Source organism: Heptranchias perlo, chromosome 10, assembly GCF_035084215.1.
Source record: "Heptranchias perlo isolate sHepPer1 chromosome 10, sHepPer1.hap1, whole genome shotgun sequence".
NCBI classification, from domain to species: domain Eukaryota; kingdom Metazoa; phylum Chordata; class Chondrichthyes; order Hexanchiformes; family Hexanchidae; genus Heptranchias; species Heptranchias perlo.
Genome location: NC_090334.1, coordinates 23,899,934 through 23,919,800, shown reverse-complemented (window position 1 = coordinate 23,919,800; position 19,867 = coordinate 23,899,934). Strand labels below are relative to the sequence as shown.

Here is a 19,867-nt window from a genome sequence, read left to right as displayed (position 1 = left end):
TGACTTACTATTCTTTAGCAAAGGATACATGTCCAATGACCTGAGTTGAATATGGTTTCATTTTCATCTACAAATCCCTTACCCTCTTCTGGTGGCCAAGCAAATGAAGAAAATTAGGGCCGTGACAAAAGGCTGAATGATCCCAGGAGATTTTCAGGTTTACAATAATGGTTAGAAAACAAACATTCAACATATTAGAGATCTTTTTGGGGGCGAACCAATGGCTCAAAAATGTTCTACTCCTGAGGATATGCTGACAGTTTTTGGAGAATTTTGATACTGAAGGCATGGATTAGATTCGAGCCTTGGAAAACTACACCATTACCACTGGAGGGACATGGAACCATGGAGAAGGCAGCGAATGTCAGGTAATATTTATCATAAGTGCAAAATGGATATAAACCACCGTTTTTCTAGTTGCTGCACATCACACTAATGTAAAAATCACAGACAAATTGCATTAAGATATCAATTGTTATGTCCTCCATACATGGGTATACAACAAATACCACAGAGCAATTCATAATCGGGATTTTTAACAAGTATAAATGTACTATTCGTCCAACTATTTCTTTTGCATTGTAATCTATTTAATTTTTATGTAAAATCGTGACTTTGGAGCACATTACTTTGTATATGGGATCCACCTAATCCTCTTTGCTCACAGTTCATTGCTGAATATTCAAAAATGAGAAACAAAACTTTTCTTAGTATGCACCTGGTTTCAACTGGTACAGTAGATAGATTTGTAAAGTAATTAGAATACCCAGTGCTTTTACCTGAGGAATATAAATTCTAGAATGCACTCGAGAGTGATATTTTTTCAAATACAGATCTCTTTTCATTGGATACTACAAAATACAAGGCTAATCAATAAACATTGCTTCTCATAATCTTGCTTTTTTTAAAAACTGTTGCAGGATAGGACATCTTTACCAATATACATTTCCTGAATTGTAAACAATAAGGCTGTGAATACACACATCGTTATATCTGTTTGTTGTGATATGGTTGAATTAATAAAAGGAAAAGTATTTTAATGGTAGGCATGTTCTTGGGATGAAAAAAAGTACTTCATTTGGGACATCCTGAGGTCGTGAAAGGCGCTATATAAATGCAAGTCTTTCTTTTCTTTTTAGTCATATTGTATATTGAGCACTAATACCACATTATCATCAGAAGGATGCTAGAAGAGCATAACATTGCCAGAACATGCAGTATAAGTTGAAACCTCCTCTAGCAGGTGCTCTTACTTTTGTGAATTTCAGCAACCCACCAGACTATTATTTAATTTTTAATGACTGAAAAGAGTTGACTCTCCTATCAGCTGTTCTTGGTCACTAAAAGCCTCAGCAGCTGTTGAAGGCTCGGAAGCAGGACAAAGGTTTGAGTAATGCACTCACCAGTGGTGTGTATGGGCAGTAAAAGCATGACTCGCTACTCATAAAATTCTGTTGTATTATAACTCCATGGTAAGATTGCTGAATTCAAATTGCAGGAATGAGAAAGACAGAATTTACAGCCCGTTTGTTGTGTGAAACAATAAATACTGATTTGTATTTGTATTATGAACACATTGCATGCCATCAAGTACCTGGTCACCATTACTGGATTTTTAAAAAGTTGCAATAAAATAAATTTAGATTTAATCTTCTCTCCGCCTCCCTCCCCCTCCCCAAACAAATTATGGTACAAATTTAACTTCAGACAACCTTTCAACAATGAAGCCAATAATAACAGATCTTAAGGCAAACTGTAATCCACAATTCTCAATCATACCTCGATAGTTGATTATTTCAGTGCCAAGAACCGGGGTCATCTCCAGCACGGTGATGAAGGCCTTGTCCATCGAAGTTAAAGGGAATGGAGACATGCGGTGTCGTCGTGCCACCTTGCTGATATCAACTGCACTGTGGCCTAAACATAGAAAAAATTGGTAGGGTCAATATTCCTGTTGTCTGTGTGTCGTACAATTAAGACTGGTGACTGTATGCTGTCGAACAACCTGATCATTCTCCGTTCTTCCCCTACATCACCAAATTATAAACATAATGTGAACAGGATGTAAAGAAGTTGTGACTTTTCAGTGCTGGATTCTCAAACGAGGGATTATATCAGCCTCAGCTTTCGTACCATACTATCCCAAATGGTGAAATATGCTAATTCTTGGCTTGGCTGCACGGTAAGTGCTTTGGGCTGATTATCTTCCCAAAGGTTGGATAATCCAAAGAAATTAATAGTTCTTGTTTGGTGCGCATCGAACAAGAATTCCTACAAAGTACGCTTCCAGTGCTACAAAAAGTTAATTACTTATTACATTTTGGATCATTTTATTCATAAAGCCCAAATTCTGATGTTAATATAAAGAGAATTTTGGAGGGCTCTCCACTAGAGGTATTTGTTATGGCCTCAACAGTCCCACTCATCTAGATGAAGGGCAGAATCATGAAGGAGGGTGGGGGGGGAACGATTTTTAAAAAGGGAATCTGCTCCCCTGGTAGCTCAGCAAGTGAAGGTACCAATATCATGGCAGTGAGCCAACATCTACCAAGAAAGTCTTAGGTTCCACTGCTAACTTGCACTAGTTTACCAGTCTCAGCTGAGGCAGCAGTGGGGAATTACAATTGGCCTTGGTAACATAAAAGAGAAATACCATGCGTGTTGGCTCTTTTTTTTGTAAATGCCCATCATCAATCAGGTGGCTTAGCTTGGTGCAGTTGATTGTACTGTTGCCTCGAATCTGAGAGTTATGATTTCAAGCTTCATCACAGACTTGAGCACATAATCTAGGCTGACGCTTCAGCGCATTAATGAGGGTGTGCTGCATTGTCAAGGGTACCAACTTTCAGATGAGACGCTCCTCGCTCAACCAACACCAGAAAAACTGTGCAACCTTGCTGTACACAAACTGGCTGCCATGTTCGCCGACAAAACAGCGACTGCATTTCAAGTCTTGAGGATTTGATAATGCACAACATAAATGAAAGTTCCTTCTGTCCTCCCTTACATACAGCTCACCAGGAGTAAATCTGCTTTTCCTCTTTGTTCTTCATTTTATTTATCCGGTCCAAATTCTGAAGTTTAATTTGGAGGGCTTTCCCCGTAACTCAGTGGGTGAATACACTATCCCTTGTGCTAATGAATCCTACAGACCAGGACCTCAAGGTTTGATCTTCCAGATGAGATGTGAAACTGAGATCCCATCTGCCTTTTTAGGTGGATGTAAAATATCCCATGGCATTATTTGAAGAAAAGCAGGGGAGTTCTCCTAGTGTTCTGGCCAACGTTTATCCCCCAAATAAAGCACCAAAGCAAATTATCTGGTCATTTATCTCATTGCTGTTTGTGAGATCTTGCTGCTGCATTTGCTTACATAACAACAGTGACTACACTTCAAAGGCATATCATTGGATGTGAAGCATTTTGGAACATCCCGAGGACATGAAAGGCGCTATATAAATGCATGTTCTTTCCTTCTTTTAGTCTGAGGAGGTAGCCAGAGATGCAACAATGCTACAGCATTCCTTAGCTGGTGAGGAGGAGAAGCAAAGCAATCACTGCATAGAGTCTCTGCTCCAGATTAATATTCACCAACCCCTACTGGAAGTTGCACGTGTGTATATTGGTTGAGTCTTGGAATGGCCTTCCTATGATACTACACCGGTGCTTGAATAATCCACTAACACTCACTCACACATCAGGAATCAAAAACAAAATACTGCAGATGCTGGAAATCTGAAATAAAAACAGAAGATGCTGGAGAAGCTCAGCAAGTCAGGCAGCATCAGTGGAGAAAGAAACAGAATCAATGTTTCAGGTCAAAGGCCTTTCGTCAGAACTGGAAGATGTTCAAGAGTTAATAGTTTTTAAGCAAGTACAGAGCCAGGGAAAGGGGGAGGGAGAGAAGAAGGGGAGGAAAGAACAAAAGGGAAAGTCTGTGATAGGGTAGAGAGCAAGAGTGATTAAATGACAAAAGGGATGATGGTGCAAGGCAAGGAGGGTGGTAATGGAACAAATTAAGAAACAAAGATGGGTCTAGAGGAGCTGTAGATGGCAACATCAGAACTATTACCAGCAGTTGCAGTGCCACAAAAAATAATGGGAGCAGTGGTTATGGTCTGAAGTTATTGAAATCAATGTTGAGTCTGGAAGGTTGTAAAGTGCCTAAACGAAAGATAAGGTGCTGTTCCTCAAGCTTCCGTTGAGCTTCATTGGAACAGTGTAAGAGGCAGAGGACAGAGAGGTCAGAATGGGATTGGGATGGGGAATTAAAATGGCAAGCGACCGGCAGGTCAGGGTCATGCCTGCGAACTAGACGGAGGTGTTCAGCAAAGTGATCACCCAGTCTGCGTTTGGTCTCCCCAACGTAGAGGAGGCTGCAATGTGTGCAGCGAATACAGTATACTAAATTGAAAGAAGTACAAGTAAATCGACGTTTCACCCAGAAGGAGTGCTTGGGGCCCCGGAGGGTGAGAAGGGAGGAGGCAAAAGGGCAGGTGTTGCATCTCCTGCGCTCGCAATGGTTATTTGAGTGCTGGAATGGTTATTTGAGTGCTGCACTGGAGGATTGCTGGAACCCATATAATTGTGTCCCACCATTACTCCGTATCTCCATGAAAGTGAGAGAGAAAATCAGAGGGGAAAAGAACAGAAATACGCTAAAAATGAAACTTACTACTACACTGCATTTATCCAAATACAGCAATAAAATGAAAGCATACAGGTACTACCCTCGGGAGTGAATTAAACAGACGTATGAACAATTTGTTCTGATTATTCAGATAATTTTCCATAAAATTCTTGTGTTGTTTTCATGTAACATTCAGATTCACAGCAATAATGTTGAGGAAATTATATGCAGTTATTTATATTCTGTTTTTCCTTGACTCTCAGAGCTGTCCTTGACAATATGAATGTCCAATCAAGAGAGTGGATATGTATTAAAAAAAAAGGGCTCTTCAATAAAGGCACAGGCACATACTGTTTCACAAATTAATCGGAATAAAAGCACACACTCTGGAATCTCAAAGTGCTATGAAAAAAGTCTGGTATTAATGAATAAAATGACTGAATGAAAGCCTGGAAAATTTTCAATTGCCAACCAGCCTGGGGCAAGTTACCTTCCAGCTTTGGTGAACTGAAAACCAAATCAAACTAGAGCAATTTACCAGTTTGTAAACAACACTAGTGTGTTCATTCTTCAATCTCCAAACCTTCCTCATTTTCCCGTTTCATCTGATCCTCTGTGGCATGTTGTAACAACTCTCAATGGACTAATTCTTTTCCTGTAATTTTATTGCTTTTTTTGAAATATATTTTCTTGGTTTCGGTAGCTATTCCTGCTAAGTGTAAGATCATTTTCTAGGTCCCCAAAAAAATAATCACTGACCAAGAGGTGAGCAACTTAACATTTTTGTAGCACTGTCTGCAATAAGCACATAAGGAAAATCAGAGAAAGGAAAAGACCATCCATTCAGGACATTAAGTCTATCATTGGGCTATCCAACTGTATTTTAAATAACTTGAATGTACCTTCACTGCCTTACTTGGTAGGTCATTCTAAACATTAGTCATGAATTTAAAAAAAGGTTCCCCCCTACCCCCATATCTTTCCAAATATATTTCTCACTAATATCCATTTATGTCCTCTGGACTTAGCTTACTGTAATTTCCCTTCTCTATATCATTTCATATTTTATATTCTTGCCCCTTAACTGCCTGATTTCTAAACTGCAATCCACTGACAAGGTGCTATGTAAAGTTTATTTTTTCCTTTTAAATTTAAGTTTCTTGAATTTTTCCTCACACTTTTAAACTTACTTTACACTTCAGATAAATCTTACCACTCTTTTTGTAATGTCTGTATATCTTTTTTGTAGCATGATGGCCAAAACTGAACATAGTACAAGAAGTCTGATCTGACCAGTGCATTGTGAAGTTCGAGCAAGGTCTCTGTGGACTTGTGTTCTACTGTTCAGAATATATATCTATCCTAGCATTTTATTTTGTTTTAAGTTGTTTCATCACCACGACTTTTATCTCCTAGGTGTCTTGCTAAGTGTCCATGGACTAATTCAATTCACTTCAATGTACATTTATATTCAACATTTTTGGACCAAAAAATAACACTTCACATTTTTCAGTGTTTAATTTCATTGTCTGCCTAATGATCTAAATGTTTTTGCAAATCCTTTGCTGCTCTTTATACTTTTATCTTGTCAGCAAGTCATTTCTGTAGATTAGAAAAAACAGAGAACTAAGCACTGATCCCCGAGAGATTCCACTCAATAGTACATCGGGTCATCAAATGTACTGCTTAAAGAAAATAACATCAAGTGCTGACTGGCATTGTTCATGTTTGAAACACCTGACGCTCCATCTATCTATATTATTCATGTTTTGTCTGTAATGTTGTATGATTGTAGTGAGATTCTAACTTTGTTAATTGGTCTATATGAAACAAGTGACACTGTGGATCAGACCCTAGCATTGGTCCATGCTATCCACATGGCAGGACAAACCAATCAGATTCACAATACTGATCCATGTTAACCATATGGCACCATGGATCAGATTACTCGAAAAAGTCCTTGGCTGTCATAATTCCAAGTTCCCCATTTGTTACTATTTGAACTACGCTCCACTCCCTACCATCCAGATCCACCTCATATGCTGTAGCTCTTGCTCCGGTCCCTCCTTCCCTGGGCGTCCTAGTCCTGGCTCTTTCCTGCCTCCCAGGCCCACTCGAGTGCTCCACCTTTGTAAATGCTCACACTCTTCCACCCAGGCCCACCCAAGTGCTCCAGCTCTGTAAATGCACACACTCTCCCTCCCACAAGGCTCACCCAGAGTTCTCCAGCTCTTGCTCTGCTCTCCCTCACCCCTGCCAAAAGCAGAGGGTAGAAACCATTGCAGCCACACCCTAATGCAGCAGCCACTTTTCAATGTGGCCCAACCTGAATGAGCAGCCAGCACCTCACCTGATCGGATGCTAAATGCAGCCAGTGGCCTCGGTCCAGGCTAATTAAAGATTGGTGGAAAGTAAATATCGGGCGACCATTTAAATGGTGGCACTGTTTATTTCTTTCTATGTTACAATCAATTTTATTAGAGTACTCACAATGCAACTTTTAAGCTTGCAATTTATAGTTGATCTATTGGGTTTTGACATAAGAATTATAATATTGGAATAACTCATTTATACTTGTCCATTGCTCTACATCCTATCCCATGGATCTGATTTGGCCACACTAACTACGTGATTGTTGATGTGTTATCAGTTGTGATTATCAGGAACCAACTGCCCCACCCCTGGCCCAAGTATCATTCTGTAGCCAACAACGAAAACCCCGTGTCCCTGCTCCCATTCAAGCCCCAAGCTTCCACTCTCTCCCAACTCAATCCCTGAACCTGATGCCTTCTCAAACACAGTTATGGCCCTCTCACTTATTTGCATAAATATGGCACATCTAGGCCTCGTGCTCTCAGAGAGCTGTCATCAGTCCTGAAGCCAACAGAGGGTGGCCCCGAGTGCCTTCAGGTGAGAGGAAATGTAAAAAGTGCAAGACATGTAGAAATAAAGAGAAAGAGACATAGAGAAATAGAGAGAAAGGAAAGTGTATGAAAAGCATAGAGAGAGCAAGAGACATGACAGCAGCAAGGAGAGACACAAAAAGAGAGAGGGAGACAGTGTGAGGAAGAAAGATAGAAAAATATAGAAAGAGAGAGAGAGGAGACAGAGGAAGTAAATAGAGAGGAAGAAAAAAGAGAAGTAGAAAGAAAGGAGAAAAATTAGTGGACAATATGCAGGTAATAAGAAAAATTTGAGAGGCAGAGAGAAACAGAAAGGGCGAAATAGAAGAAGGAAAGACAAAGAAATAAAAAGAGGTCATGTGGGAAAGAATTGCAGTGAGAGAAACAAGGAGAGACATTTACAGAGACTATTTTTAATGCCTGTGAGCATCAGCATGGGAGAACGACGAGTATTCTTACACATTTATTTGACATTAATCTATTGAATACTGAACAATGACAGAAAGAACCCAATGGTAGTGAAGATTTATTGTTTTCTCCAGTTTTACCAGGTAAATGAAAACTCAAGTATATAACCAGAGAAAAGGTGAGGAACAGGGATGGAGTGGCCAATGAATTTAAATAAGCTTAAATTTATTTGATCCATAATAAGATGCACAACAGGTTATGGCAATAAAATAACCCAAAGCTGTTAAACATGTCTGAATCATCAAAATAAAGCAGCCTGGCTATGGGCACATGCAGACCTTTAGACTGACATTTGTTTCCAGTCCCTTGATAGCTCAGAGGTAAAATCATCGATGATTGTTTGAGTCATGCAGACAAGAAAGGCCCTAGGTTTGATCTCCAGTTTGTGTTGACTTAGCTGATCTAGTAATAGTGGTGTTATAATTGGCTGGTGGGTCCCTAGGTTAGGGAGGGAAAAATACATTTGCCCAGAACTGACTTACCTTGGACACTGATCTGTAATGGTGTCCATCCCAACCGCCGTCAAATCCAATGGAGCAAGTTCGCGAATGTGCACATGCGCATTAAAACCCAGAAATCGCAAACTTGCTCTGATTGGTTCAATGGCGTTTTGACAGTCCCGAATAAAAGGGCCAACCACGCCACAATCAATACAATCAAACACAATCACCAAACAATCCTAAACTTACTCATCTGCCCAGCTGAAACAAAGATACTTACGCCATGAGAAGGTACGCTTGAAAATACCAGCCCGGCACTACTTTTTAAAAGCGCAGAGACTAATAATGGCTGCACAACAACAACAAATTAAATTTAAAAAATGTGGAATGTCTAATTATTCCTATTTTAATATTTTTTGATCATTAAAAAATTCTATTAAAAAATGTATTTTTTAAATTTTAATTTCTGTATGTTTCAGTTCATTATAAATCATTTCCATGCCTTTTCATAAGGTATGTTATTATGTTAAATTTTTATTTAGACTAACATAGGGAATGTCACTTGAAAGGAATATTACTTGCCTGTTTGAGGGCGGGGCGTCCATTCTCACAGTCTTTGCATGTGCACATGACCTGCGCTGATCTCGGAGCGCACCACTGGAGAAGATTTCAAAATTAAGCAAATGGACGTCATGGCCTACGCAGTGGGTATATTCGTATTTTTTATCCGCAGGATGTGCGGAGAGCCTTGCCATGCTGGTCGGAGCAAGTTCCGGCCCATTATTTCTGCAGACTTCAACACAATTGGTCACACCATCCTCTTCCAACACTGCTCCTCCATTGTCCAACTTTGTGGGACTAATTTCATTTGGTTCCACACTTAACTATTTGTTGATAACCAGAGCATCTCCAGCAATGGATTTTCTTCCCACTCCCATGCTAGAATCCCCCTTGGATTTATCCTTAGCTTCCTCCTTTTCTTCATCTGCATGCTGCCTTTTGGCAACATAATCAGCTTTCACATGTACTCCAATGACACCCAGCTCTACCTCTCAACTACCTCTCTCAATCCCTTTACTGCCCCTGTGTTGTCAAACTGCTTGTCCAACATTCAGTCTTGTATGTTTCTTAACTTCTCCAGACATTGAATTTGGTTCCTGCCACAAACTTTGTTCCCTCCCCATTGACTCCATCCTCCTTCTCAGCCACTGTCTCAGGCTGAATCAGACTTTGCATCCGATTCAACTTCGAGCTGAAATTCAGACCCCATATTCTCTGGATCTCAAAGTCTGTCACTTTCGTCTGTGTGGCATCACCTGCCTCCACCACTACCTTAACCCGACTGCTGCTTAAACACTTATACATACCTTCATCATCTTCAGAATGCAGTACTTCAATGCTCTCCTTGCCAGCTTCCCACCTTTCATAAACTCCAGCAACGATTAGCAATACTCACTCAAATATTGGCAATCTGATGGCAACATGGTGGGACTCCAACCCACTCAGGCACAGAGTGGTAAAGAAGTAATCCCCACTTGATCAGCTTTCTGATCTGAGGTGTGGGATGCAGTGAATAGAGGAGAGACAGCTCTCCACCGACAGGGAATCATCAGGTGATCACTCATCGTGGGCGGCATATCAGAGAACAGCCTTCTAACCCAATGACTGAGATGGAAAAGGTGGCTACTGCAGATTAATTCAGAAAGGAGATAATAAAATGACCCCACTAGCTACACACAAAAAACACTGGCCCACCAGCTCTGCTGGCAAATGGCAGAGTTTTAAATGCCTCGATATAGATAGTTTCCTAGAAGTAAAGGGAATTAGGGGTTACGGGGAGCGGGCAGGAAATTGGACATGAATTTAGATTTGAGGTTAGGATCAGATCAGCCATGATCTTATTGAATGGCGGAGCAGGCTCGAGGGGCCGATTGGCCTACTCCTGCTCCTATTTCTTATGTTCTTATGTTCTTATAATTTATTTTATTTTTATAGGTCCTAAAATTAACATTTAAAAAAATTCATTCATGGCAAGGCCAGCATTTATTGCCCATCCCATTGCTCTTGAGAAGGTGGTGGTGAGCCGCCTTCTTGACTTCTGAGCTAGGCCATTTCAGAGGGCGGTTAAGAATCAACCACATTGCTGCGGGTCTGGAGTCACATATAGGCCAGACTGGGTAAGGACGGCAGGTTTCCTTCCCTAAAGGGCATTAGTAAATCAGATAGGTTTTTATGACAATTCGGTAGATTCATGATCACCAATACTGATACTAGCTTTTTATTCCAAATTTTTTATTTAATTAACTGAATTTAAATTCCCCAACTGCCATGGTGGGGTTTGAACTCATGTCTCTGGATTATTAGTCCAGGCCTCTAGATTACTAGTCCAGTAACATAACCACTATGCTACCGTACCCGTAACATAGTATCCTGAAAAAAAATCAGAAGTTTTGAGAAAGCAAGCCCAACTATGGGTGATTGCATTTTGTTGATAATAAGACTTAAGACTTGAATAAATGTCACTCCCCAAAATATTTATCCCTTTTAGAGATCACATCATTGCAAATCCATCCCAGGACTTGGCATACCCACCTTATTTCTATACTGAAGTAGTTTAATGATAGAATATCAAGTTTAGCTTGACGACCAGCAGAACTAATACAGCTGGACTTTTTAGCTGATCCTATGAATCACTTAGCAAACAGGAGTCCTAATTTTAGATTAAAATAAAAAGACATTTATTTTGTCAAAACTTTTCACCTCATTACTTGATCGGATTCTCAAACTTCATGAAATATAAATTATAAAAATACACAATTTTTATGGTCAGTTTATGCATAATGTTGAATTAGGCTTTCAGCAATCATTCAAGCCTCAAAATTACCTCTCAGAACACTTATATCTTTGAACTGGAGAAAATCGCATCTGAGATTACAGGAAGCATTGTCATGCCAATTCAAGATAAGTTGGTAACTAAGAGGTGATATCTTAAATGATTTACTAAAACAAATATAAAAAAGTTCAGATATGTATTATCCCAATATAGAAAGTAACATTTAACTTGAGATATAGTTGAAACATCTACCTCGTATCTGTCTATCTGTTACAAATTCAGGTCTGCCATAGATATTTTCTCAGGCTCAGTGGCATCAATATCCTCCTGCAAGCAGTCTGAGCATCTTGTTTTCCTGAGAGTTGACTCACACTGACCTATATGCACTTGCCCGATAGCGTAACTCAGGGAAGTGACAATAGCAACCCCTTTGATATGGATTTAATGTCTTTCGCTGGTGTGTTTCTTCAACCTCTCCAATGCCAGGCCAAGCAAACACTTGCTGAGATGAGGCCTGAAATGAATTGCTAAGCTGATTTAGTTCACAGTAAGGTGAACACACAGAACGACGGTTATGACCGGAGTCACTTCTTTCAAAAAGCACAACTTATCTTTATGTGATGATACAAAATAAAGAAAATGCCACTCTTCCCCACATCAGGGGGTTGTCTTACTTGACTTAAACAGGACCACCTCTAACTGTCCTCCAGCAGTTCTGACCTCTTTGTCTCAAAATAGCTCACTGTCAGCCTGTGTCCCAGTGTCTGTCTTATCTCTCGCTGTTTACAGCTGAAAAAGACTTTCCAATACAATGGGATTTACCGAATAAAACAAATTGCTTGACATTTACAGTCTATGAGGAAATAACATCAAAGCTGCCTATCGTCTCAGGCCCTATTTGTTTTAACCTGCATGAATACACTACGCTTTAAAATAATTGAAGGTAACTTTTATTTCCAAATCCTCTTTGTGAAAAAAATGGTCAAATGATCTCAAAATATAGTACGACAAAGATAAGAATGTTTTTAAAGGAATAGAGAGACATATTTCTAAGTTTGCTGACGACACTAAGTTAGGTGGCACAGTAAATAGTGTAGATGGGAGCAGAAAGTTGCAAAGGGACATTAATAGATTGAGTAAATGGGCAAAACTGTGGCAGATGGAGTTGTGGGAAAGTAAGGTCATCCACTTTGGACCGAAGGAAGATAAATCAGAGTATTTTCTAAATGGCGAGAAGCTAAGAACTATGGATGGGCAGAGAGATTTAGGGGTCCAAGTACAGAAATCATTAAAAGCTAGTGGACAGGTACAAAAAATAATTAAAAAGGCCAATGGAATGTTGGCCTTTATCTCAAGAGGGCTGGAATACAAAGGGGTGGAAGTTATGTGCTGCCGTACAGAGCTCTGGTTAGACCCCATCTGGAGTATTGCATTCAGTTCTGGGCACCGCACCTCAGGAAGGATATATTGGTCTTGGAGGGGGTGCAGCACAGAGTCACCAGAATGATTCCAGGTCTACAAGGGTTAAATTATGAGACAGGTTGCATAGACTAGGCTTGTATTCCCTTGATTTTGGAAGATTAAGAGGTGATTTAATTGAAGTGTTTAAGACGATTAGAAGATTTGATAGGATAGAGAGAAATTATTTTCTCTGGTGGGAGACCAGAACAAGGTAGCATAACCTTAAAATTAGAGTTGGGCGCGTTCAGGGGTGAAGTCAGGAAGCACTTCTTCACACAAAGGGTAGTGGAAATCTGGAACTCTCTCCCCCAAAAGCTGGTGAGGCTGGGTTAATTGAAAATTTCAAAACTAGGATCGATAGATTTTTGTTAGGCAATGATATTAAGTGTTACGGAACTAAGGTGAGCAGATGGAGTTAAGATACAGCTCAGCTATGATCTAACTGAATGGCGGAACAGGCTCGAGGGGCTAAATGGTCTACTCCTGTTCCCATGTAATTTCCTCTGCAGTACAGGCTGTAGTGTCTTAGTTTATCATCCTACTGAAATTGTCCCAATACTCATGAGCATAATTTGAAAACTACTGAATTGCTATAGAGATGAGAGGTATTAGTACACAGGTAAAAAGATTGGGTTGAATAGACCAAAGTACAGATACAGAAAAGTGCAACAACATTAATTCTCAAAGTTCTAATTGTGTGAAGTTTGAAAATAAAATACACTGGGTTGATCACTCAGACAGCTCACAGTCAAGAAAAATGATGGCCAGCAGTAATCATTTACCACCAACAGCTTTGTGCTATTGGAGGCATTGAGAAAAAAAGGCACACCTTTTGAGGTAGAACTTGAGGTTGTGGGAAGCATCAGTGTTGTAATATATTGTAGGCTAAGAGATTTTCTCTTTCCAAGTGGGGTAGTGGTTTGCCTATGATTGATGCTTCCATGGATTACAATGTGAGGTACTTCATGCACTTGTGATCATGGGTGCAAAACCTACCCGTTACTACTCCTGAGACAGCGCTCTGTGCACCATGCATATTTTCTAATTGGGATTACCAGGGGATCCAATCTTAACAGTACATTGTAGGTCCAACCCACCCAAATACTGAAGTTGCCAACTGGAGCTAAATTGCACCAGAATCATCTGTGTGTCTAAACACATTCACTAAAAAACAAAATGATATGGCTTTTAGTGGATCCTATGAAAAAATTGAAAACACCACACCAGAATCCAATCCAGTGCTTCCAGGGTGCGAATAGCGTTCAGAAAACAGGGCTCATGGCATTTTCACTTTATTCAGTACGACAAGCGGAAGAATTGTTCAGTTTTAACTTGTGATCTTGAGAAAATGGTTGCATATATTTTATATTAGAGTGCCATTAGAATTTAAAAGCTACAAATAAAATTCTTTATTCAGCAATATTACATAAAGGCCCAAGAGTTTACCTTTTGTATTTAAAAATTATGTCTGAAAAATATTTTTGGAAGTTAGATGGAAAACTCTGCCCCTTGTGGGAATTTGAATTCATAAACAGCATTCACGAAATAAATATTACAACATTGGCATTCCTAGAAATGGTGCAATCACTGAATTAAACATCATGCTTAACATTACAATCTACTTAGAATAAATAACATTATTCAATTTGTGTTGCATTCACTGTCATCACTGAGGAATTCACAAAATGGATGATTAGCAAAATAAAATGTATGTTATTTGGCTGATGCAGGTAGCTCTGATGTGTTCTTCTAAATGAAGACAATTACATTTGATTGCAATTGAGAAGTCAGCAAATGGATTAAAATACCAACAAAAATAACCTAAGAAGCCAATTACAATTCCTACTTTTGTGACTGACCCCAAGGAAGTAAACTGCTTCTGTATAATTCTGTACCAAAGTTGATGGTTACAATGACAAATGAAGACAGATGGCCTTTGACAAGCAGATAAGAACTGATGTGATTGTACTTAGTCATCTGGAATAAAACATGCATATTATGAATGTCACAACGATTTAAGAAAAATTGGACTAAAAAGTGGCTCCAAATGTTGACATTAAAATTTGCTGAAGTGAACATTATATGGCACACTGCATCAATTTACTAATACACATTACCACAGGAGTTATGGGATACAAATTGAATTGTTCACACCAATGAGTTCCTAGTTATCTCATACATTTCCTCGAGCCTGGCTGAGTGGCAGTGGGGGAAGCCTGGGATTAGGTTGTCCATCTGGCCTTGCCCTTTCGGCATTAGTTTGTCGTTATTCCATGGAGGCCAGAAGAGCAAAAAAAAAGAAATGAAAACAAAGGGGTCGATTTTGCCCTCACCTGGCGTTAACGGCCTCAAAATGGAGTCGGTAGCTTCACTGCCCCGTTAACACTAGCGTTGCGGCCGGCTCCATTTTGAAAGGGACTACCACCGGGTGTCCAAAGTACCCACCTGTTTCCGGCGATTGGCCTTTTTTAATATTGAAATCATGGTCCTACTTTAGGTCGGAACTGGTCGGAGCCTGCGCAATGCCACGGGTGATTGAACCGAAGAGGCCCACTAAAGGTAAGTGTTGAATTATTCTGGAGGGCTCCTACAAAGGAGCACGGCTGCAAAATAATCTCGGCCCACAAAAATAATCTGGGCTGCTGCCGCCCTGGGACCCTCACCCTCCACGATCATGGCCCCTCCCCTTCTGCAATTTACCTCGTTGACAGCAGCCCCAGCCTAATTTTGAGGCCTCAATCCGGCGAGCTGCACCGGGAAACTTGTTTGGCGCCCCACAGCTCACCTGCCAGATTTAAATGAGACTAGGGCCTCAAAGTTACGGAGGCTTCTTTGCTGCCAGAATGGGCGACCGACCAGCTCATTCTGCCGGTCAGTCACCCGAAAGTCAAAATAGATCCCAAAGAGTTCTCTCTCAAAGAATACCAAAAAATTGAAATATCTTCTTTCTGAAATTGTGTTCAGATATTCACCAAGTTTCACAAACCTAGGGAATCCTTAGACAATGGTGTGTACATACTGAAGGAGGCTTAGAAGAGGAAAAAGTGTAGGAAAAACAGAGAGATGTATGATAAATAAATCCATCAATTATGCAAAAACCTAACCCGTAGTCAGGGCAGAATAAACTGTGGTCGAAAGCAATAGGTGATTTTATCAATTTTGTTTCCCTGTTGCCCAAAACAGATGGGGATAAAATAGCACTTGAAATCCCCATGGATCTTCATCGTAACTGAATATGTTTATAGAGCTCCCATGTATATATATTAGTACCATTTACAGTTCTTCAAGTGCTTGCAAGCAAATACAATCAAGCTTACAAGACCTTACCAGAAATACCAAGTAAGTGACATCTGCTAATGTTGCAGGTAAAACAATCCAACATAACCTTCTCCTTAATACAAGAGATGAGAATTCCCATCAAACATGTCTTACATTGACTGTGTTTGCAGAATGATTCAATACAAATGAATGGGCCGAATTTTAATTTGAGCAGCAAATGAATGGCATCAGCCGTTCGTTGGACTTGCACATGCCCACAGACTTTCAATGAGCTTTTGCATGGCAAGTTGCTGTCAGCAGGAGATCCAAACAGCGCGACGCCCTCCACAGAACATCTGGGACCTGTGTGAACAGGGCAAGCAACTGTGTGTCTTCTTAATCAATCAGGTTGAAGAATCGTTAATGAGCAGTGCAGAGTCTGAACCAGGAAGTGTAAGTTAGAATAGTGAATTCAATGTCAAATCAGGTACAGGAAGTGAAATAAAAAGATGGAAAGGAAGATTGTATTAAGAGAGAGAGATAAGAGACAGAAAGAAAAAATAAATAAAAAAAAACTCCAACAACAATTAAAATCTGAAGGAATGAGACTCCACACTTGTAAAAGTTCATTTTCTGTGCCAGAGAGGTTGTTTGGCAGTAATTAAGACTTACCATGCCGTTAGAAGGGTACTTAGACGAGAATGGACAAGCCCTAACTTCTTGTGACGAGTTCAGTCTTTATCTGTGAGGTAAGTTCAGAAACTTCATGCCATTCAATACATTTGATTGGGGAGCTAGATGTCGTTTTCGTGCCACTTATGGAGGAGTGGCACATCTCGGGCAGCAACTTCAGGATTTTCGCGTTTAACTGCGTATGTGCGCTCACCAGAAGTTGCTGTTCGATTTGCGCATCAATAACGGTGAGCGCTGTTAGCCTCACCATTATTTTCACACAAAATCTGGGCCAATATATTTAAATGGTTTGGCTTCTTCACATTGTGCATTGGACATTTGCTACAAGTATATATGTAATGCCAAAAGCAAACAATACTAAAACAAGTAGAAAATCCAGATAGCACAGTAAGTTTTATCGTGGAAAATTTATTTAGGGAAAATTTGGGAGTTTGAGCACTTCGGATGTTTTTATGGAAATGAAATTATTTCACATATATATTGTATATAGCCTGTGTCTATCACACCTCACTTCTTACCTGCAAATTTTTGTGTAACACTTCAAGCTGATTGGCTCAAATTTCATATTCATCAAACAGCAACAAATCACAACTTAACGGGTATGCAACAGATGAATCAAATGCAAAGAAATGAGATGGATAGACTTGAAATGAAGAACGGTGATATGACATGTGGTAACAACAAATCAAGCATAAAGCATTTAGCAAAATCACCAATTTTAGAAAGAGGCTGAACCAATCAAATTGGTCCAAAACTTTTGGGAAGTTGGTTTGAGCCATCATCTTGAATTTTTACCCCAGCTAAATGTCACCAGTAAAGTAACCAAAGAATCCCATAAAAAATTAAACAATTCTGAAGAAAATTCTTATTCTTACTCATGAGTGTTGTGAATCACTGGAAAACGTTTCCTCCCATTCTTACTGAAGCTGACCAACAATTCAACACATTATCATTTTGCCCCATCCCCTACAGCACTTGCTGGATAAAAGAATTACGCAGCCCCATAATCACGATACAACGGAGAAAAAAAACTGTGATGTTCTGGGATTAAATTCAATAACTGGCTTTTTTGCATGAAAACTATAAATGGATGGATCTGACAATCATTACATGTTCCTTTAGTTATGCATTTGATTTTTACCATTTACCTTTTCCTAAAGGCAAGGTGACACAGGGAGATGATAAATAATGTCGGAAATTGGAAGTAGGTATGATGGGTTTAACAAGAGTAGGATGGAGGCTTGTGGGGATTAGAAGCAAGTTTTGGGGGTTGCTCTGTTTTGGTATCACTAGGGAGCAGTTCTTAGGTAAAGCAGTATTGTGAAGCTAGAATATGACATTTTGCAGGACTAGGGGTGGAATGTGGAGTTTGGCTTACTGAATGTTCCATAGGCCTGACAATAATAGGGTCAGGGAGAGGCAGGACAGTTCGCAGATCTCAAGATATGGCAGTGGGGTGGGAGAAAGGTTTGGATGAGGCTGTGCGTATTGGGCGAGTTGTCAGGGTCTGCACTGGTTGGAGAAGATGCCAGAATGCAGCAGCACAACAGGCAAAATATGTGGTAGACACGAGACTTCTATTTATGTAATATATTAGCATATCTCCCAAAGATAAATATAGATGAAAGCAGCCATTTGATCCATCCAGCTCATCCTTCCACGGACATCTACAATCTAATTGCCTCTTCAATTTTTGTTTCAATTCCCTGACCAGAAACCATTCTCAGTGTATAGATGTGCTTTCTGACTTCAGTCCTGAATTTGCCTTTTACCAGTTTGTATCTATATCTCCATGTCCTGCAGTTACTGTTTAACTTTAATTTTTAAAAATTCATTCTCGAGATGTGGGTGTCGCTAGCATTTCTTGCCCATCCCAAGTTGCCCTGAGAAGGTAGTGGAGGGCCTTCATCTTGAACCACTGGAGTGTAGTGGTTTAGTTACAACTGAGTGGCTTGCTTGGCCACTTCACGTTGGTGTGAGACTGGAGTCAAGGACAACAGGTTTCCTTCCTTACAGGACATTAGCGGACAAGTTATGTTTTACGACATTCTGACAGCATCATGGTTACTTTTTATTGATACCAGCTTTTTATTTTCAGATCTTTTGTGGCTGAATTCAAATTCTCAAATTGGTGAGATTTAAACTTACATTCTCTGGAAGTAGCACTCTTTCATTTAATTTCATATGTTATATATCTTTGTAAGGTCCCCTTTCATTTGCCTCATTTCAACGCTTAAGAGTTGAAGCTTTTCTAACTTTTTCTTATATCTCAGTCCTCTGAAACTAGAGTTCAGCCTTGTCACTTTTCTCCCCAGTCCTTCTAGGGCTTGAATTTTTCCCTTGTGCTTCGTTGGCCAGAAATCAATGCAGTTTTTGATGTACAACCAATCACCAGAGCACCATGCACCTTTAGCATGATGGCCTCAGATTTAAACCGCACTGATTTGGTAGTAAAGCTCAGTATTTTTTCTGCTTTGTTAATTGCTGCTGTACAATGCCTGGATATGATCAGTGTGGTCTGCTCCCATTCTCACTTGGCTTCTCAGTTAGACAGCTCAACGTCAGTCACTAAGTATGTTCCTCATTTTTTCTTCCAATATGATGAAAGAACTTACATTTACATAGCAACCCCAGGGCATCCCAAACTGCTTCACAGCCAATGAATTACTTTGGAAGTGCAGTCACTGTTGTAGCGAAATACGGCAGGCAATTTACACACAGCAAGGTCCCATAAACGATAAATGGCCAATCAGTTTTTGGTGGTGCTGTTTAGGGACAAATGTTGGCCAGGACACCAGGATAATTCCTTTGCTTTTCTTCCTGGGATCTTTTATGTCCATTTTTGAGGGCAGACAGGGCCTCGATTTAATGTCTCATCCGTTAGACAACACCTCCGTAGTGCAACACCCCCTCAGTACTGCACTGAAGCGTCAGCCGAGATTATTTGCTCAAGTCTCTGGAGTATGGCTTGAGCTACTTGTTCTGCCCATTTGCAAATCATGGTCTAGAAATTGCTGGAATGGCACATCTCGTGGCGAGCGACGTGAATTGGACTATTTTCCTCACCCTTCGGAATGCACTATATTTGCCCAACAAATTGCTGGAAATGCGAACTGATAACGGCGCAGCGATATCAACCTCGCATCTGAGACCTCATGAGTCGTGTCCAATGGTATATCTC

General features: G+C 40.1%; 1 protein-coding gene across 2 annotated transcripts in view; it reads right to left on the bottom strand.

The window, feature by feature from the left end:
- The window catches only part of LOC137326344 (gephyrin), a 491,797-nt gene that overhangs the window by 118,564 nt on the left and 353,366 nt on the right, over positions 1 to 19,867 (bottom strand). For both annotated transcript variants that reach the window (XM_067991340.1, XM_067991341.1), the window contains exon 11: positions 1,780 to 1,917. In XM_067991340.1, the coding sequence (XP_067847441.1) occupies positions 1,780 to 1,917 (138 nt within the window). The remainder of the gene's footprint in view (positions 1 to 1,779; positions 1,918 to 19,867) is intronic.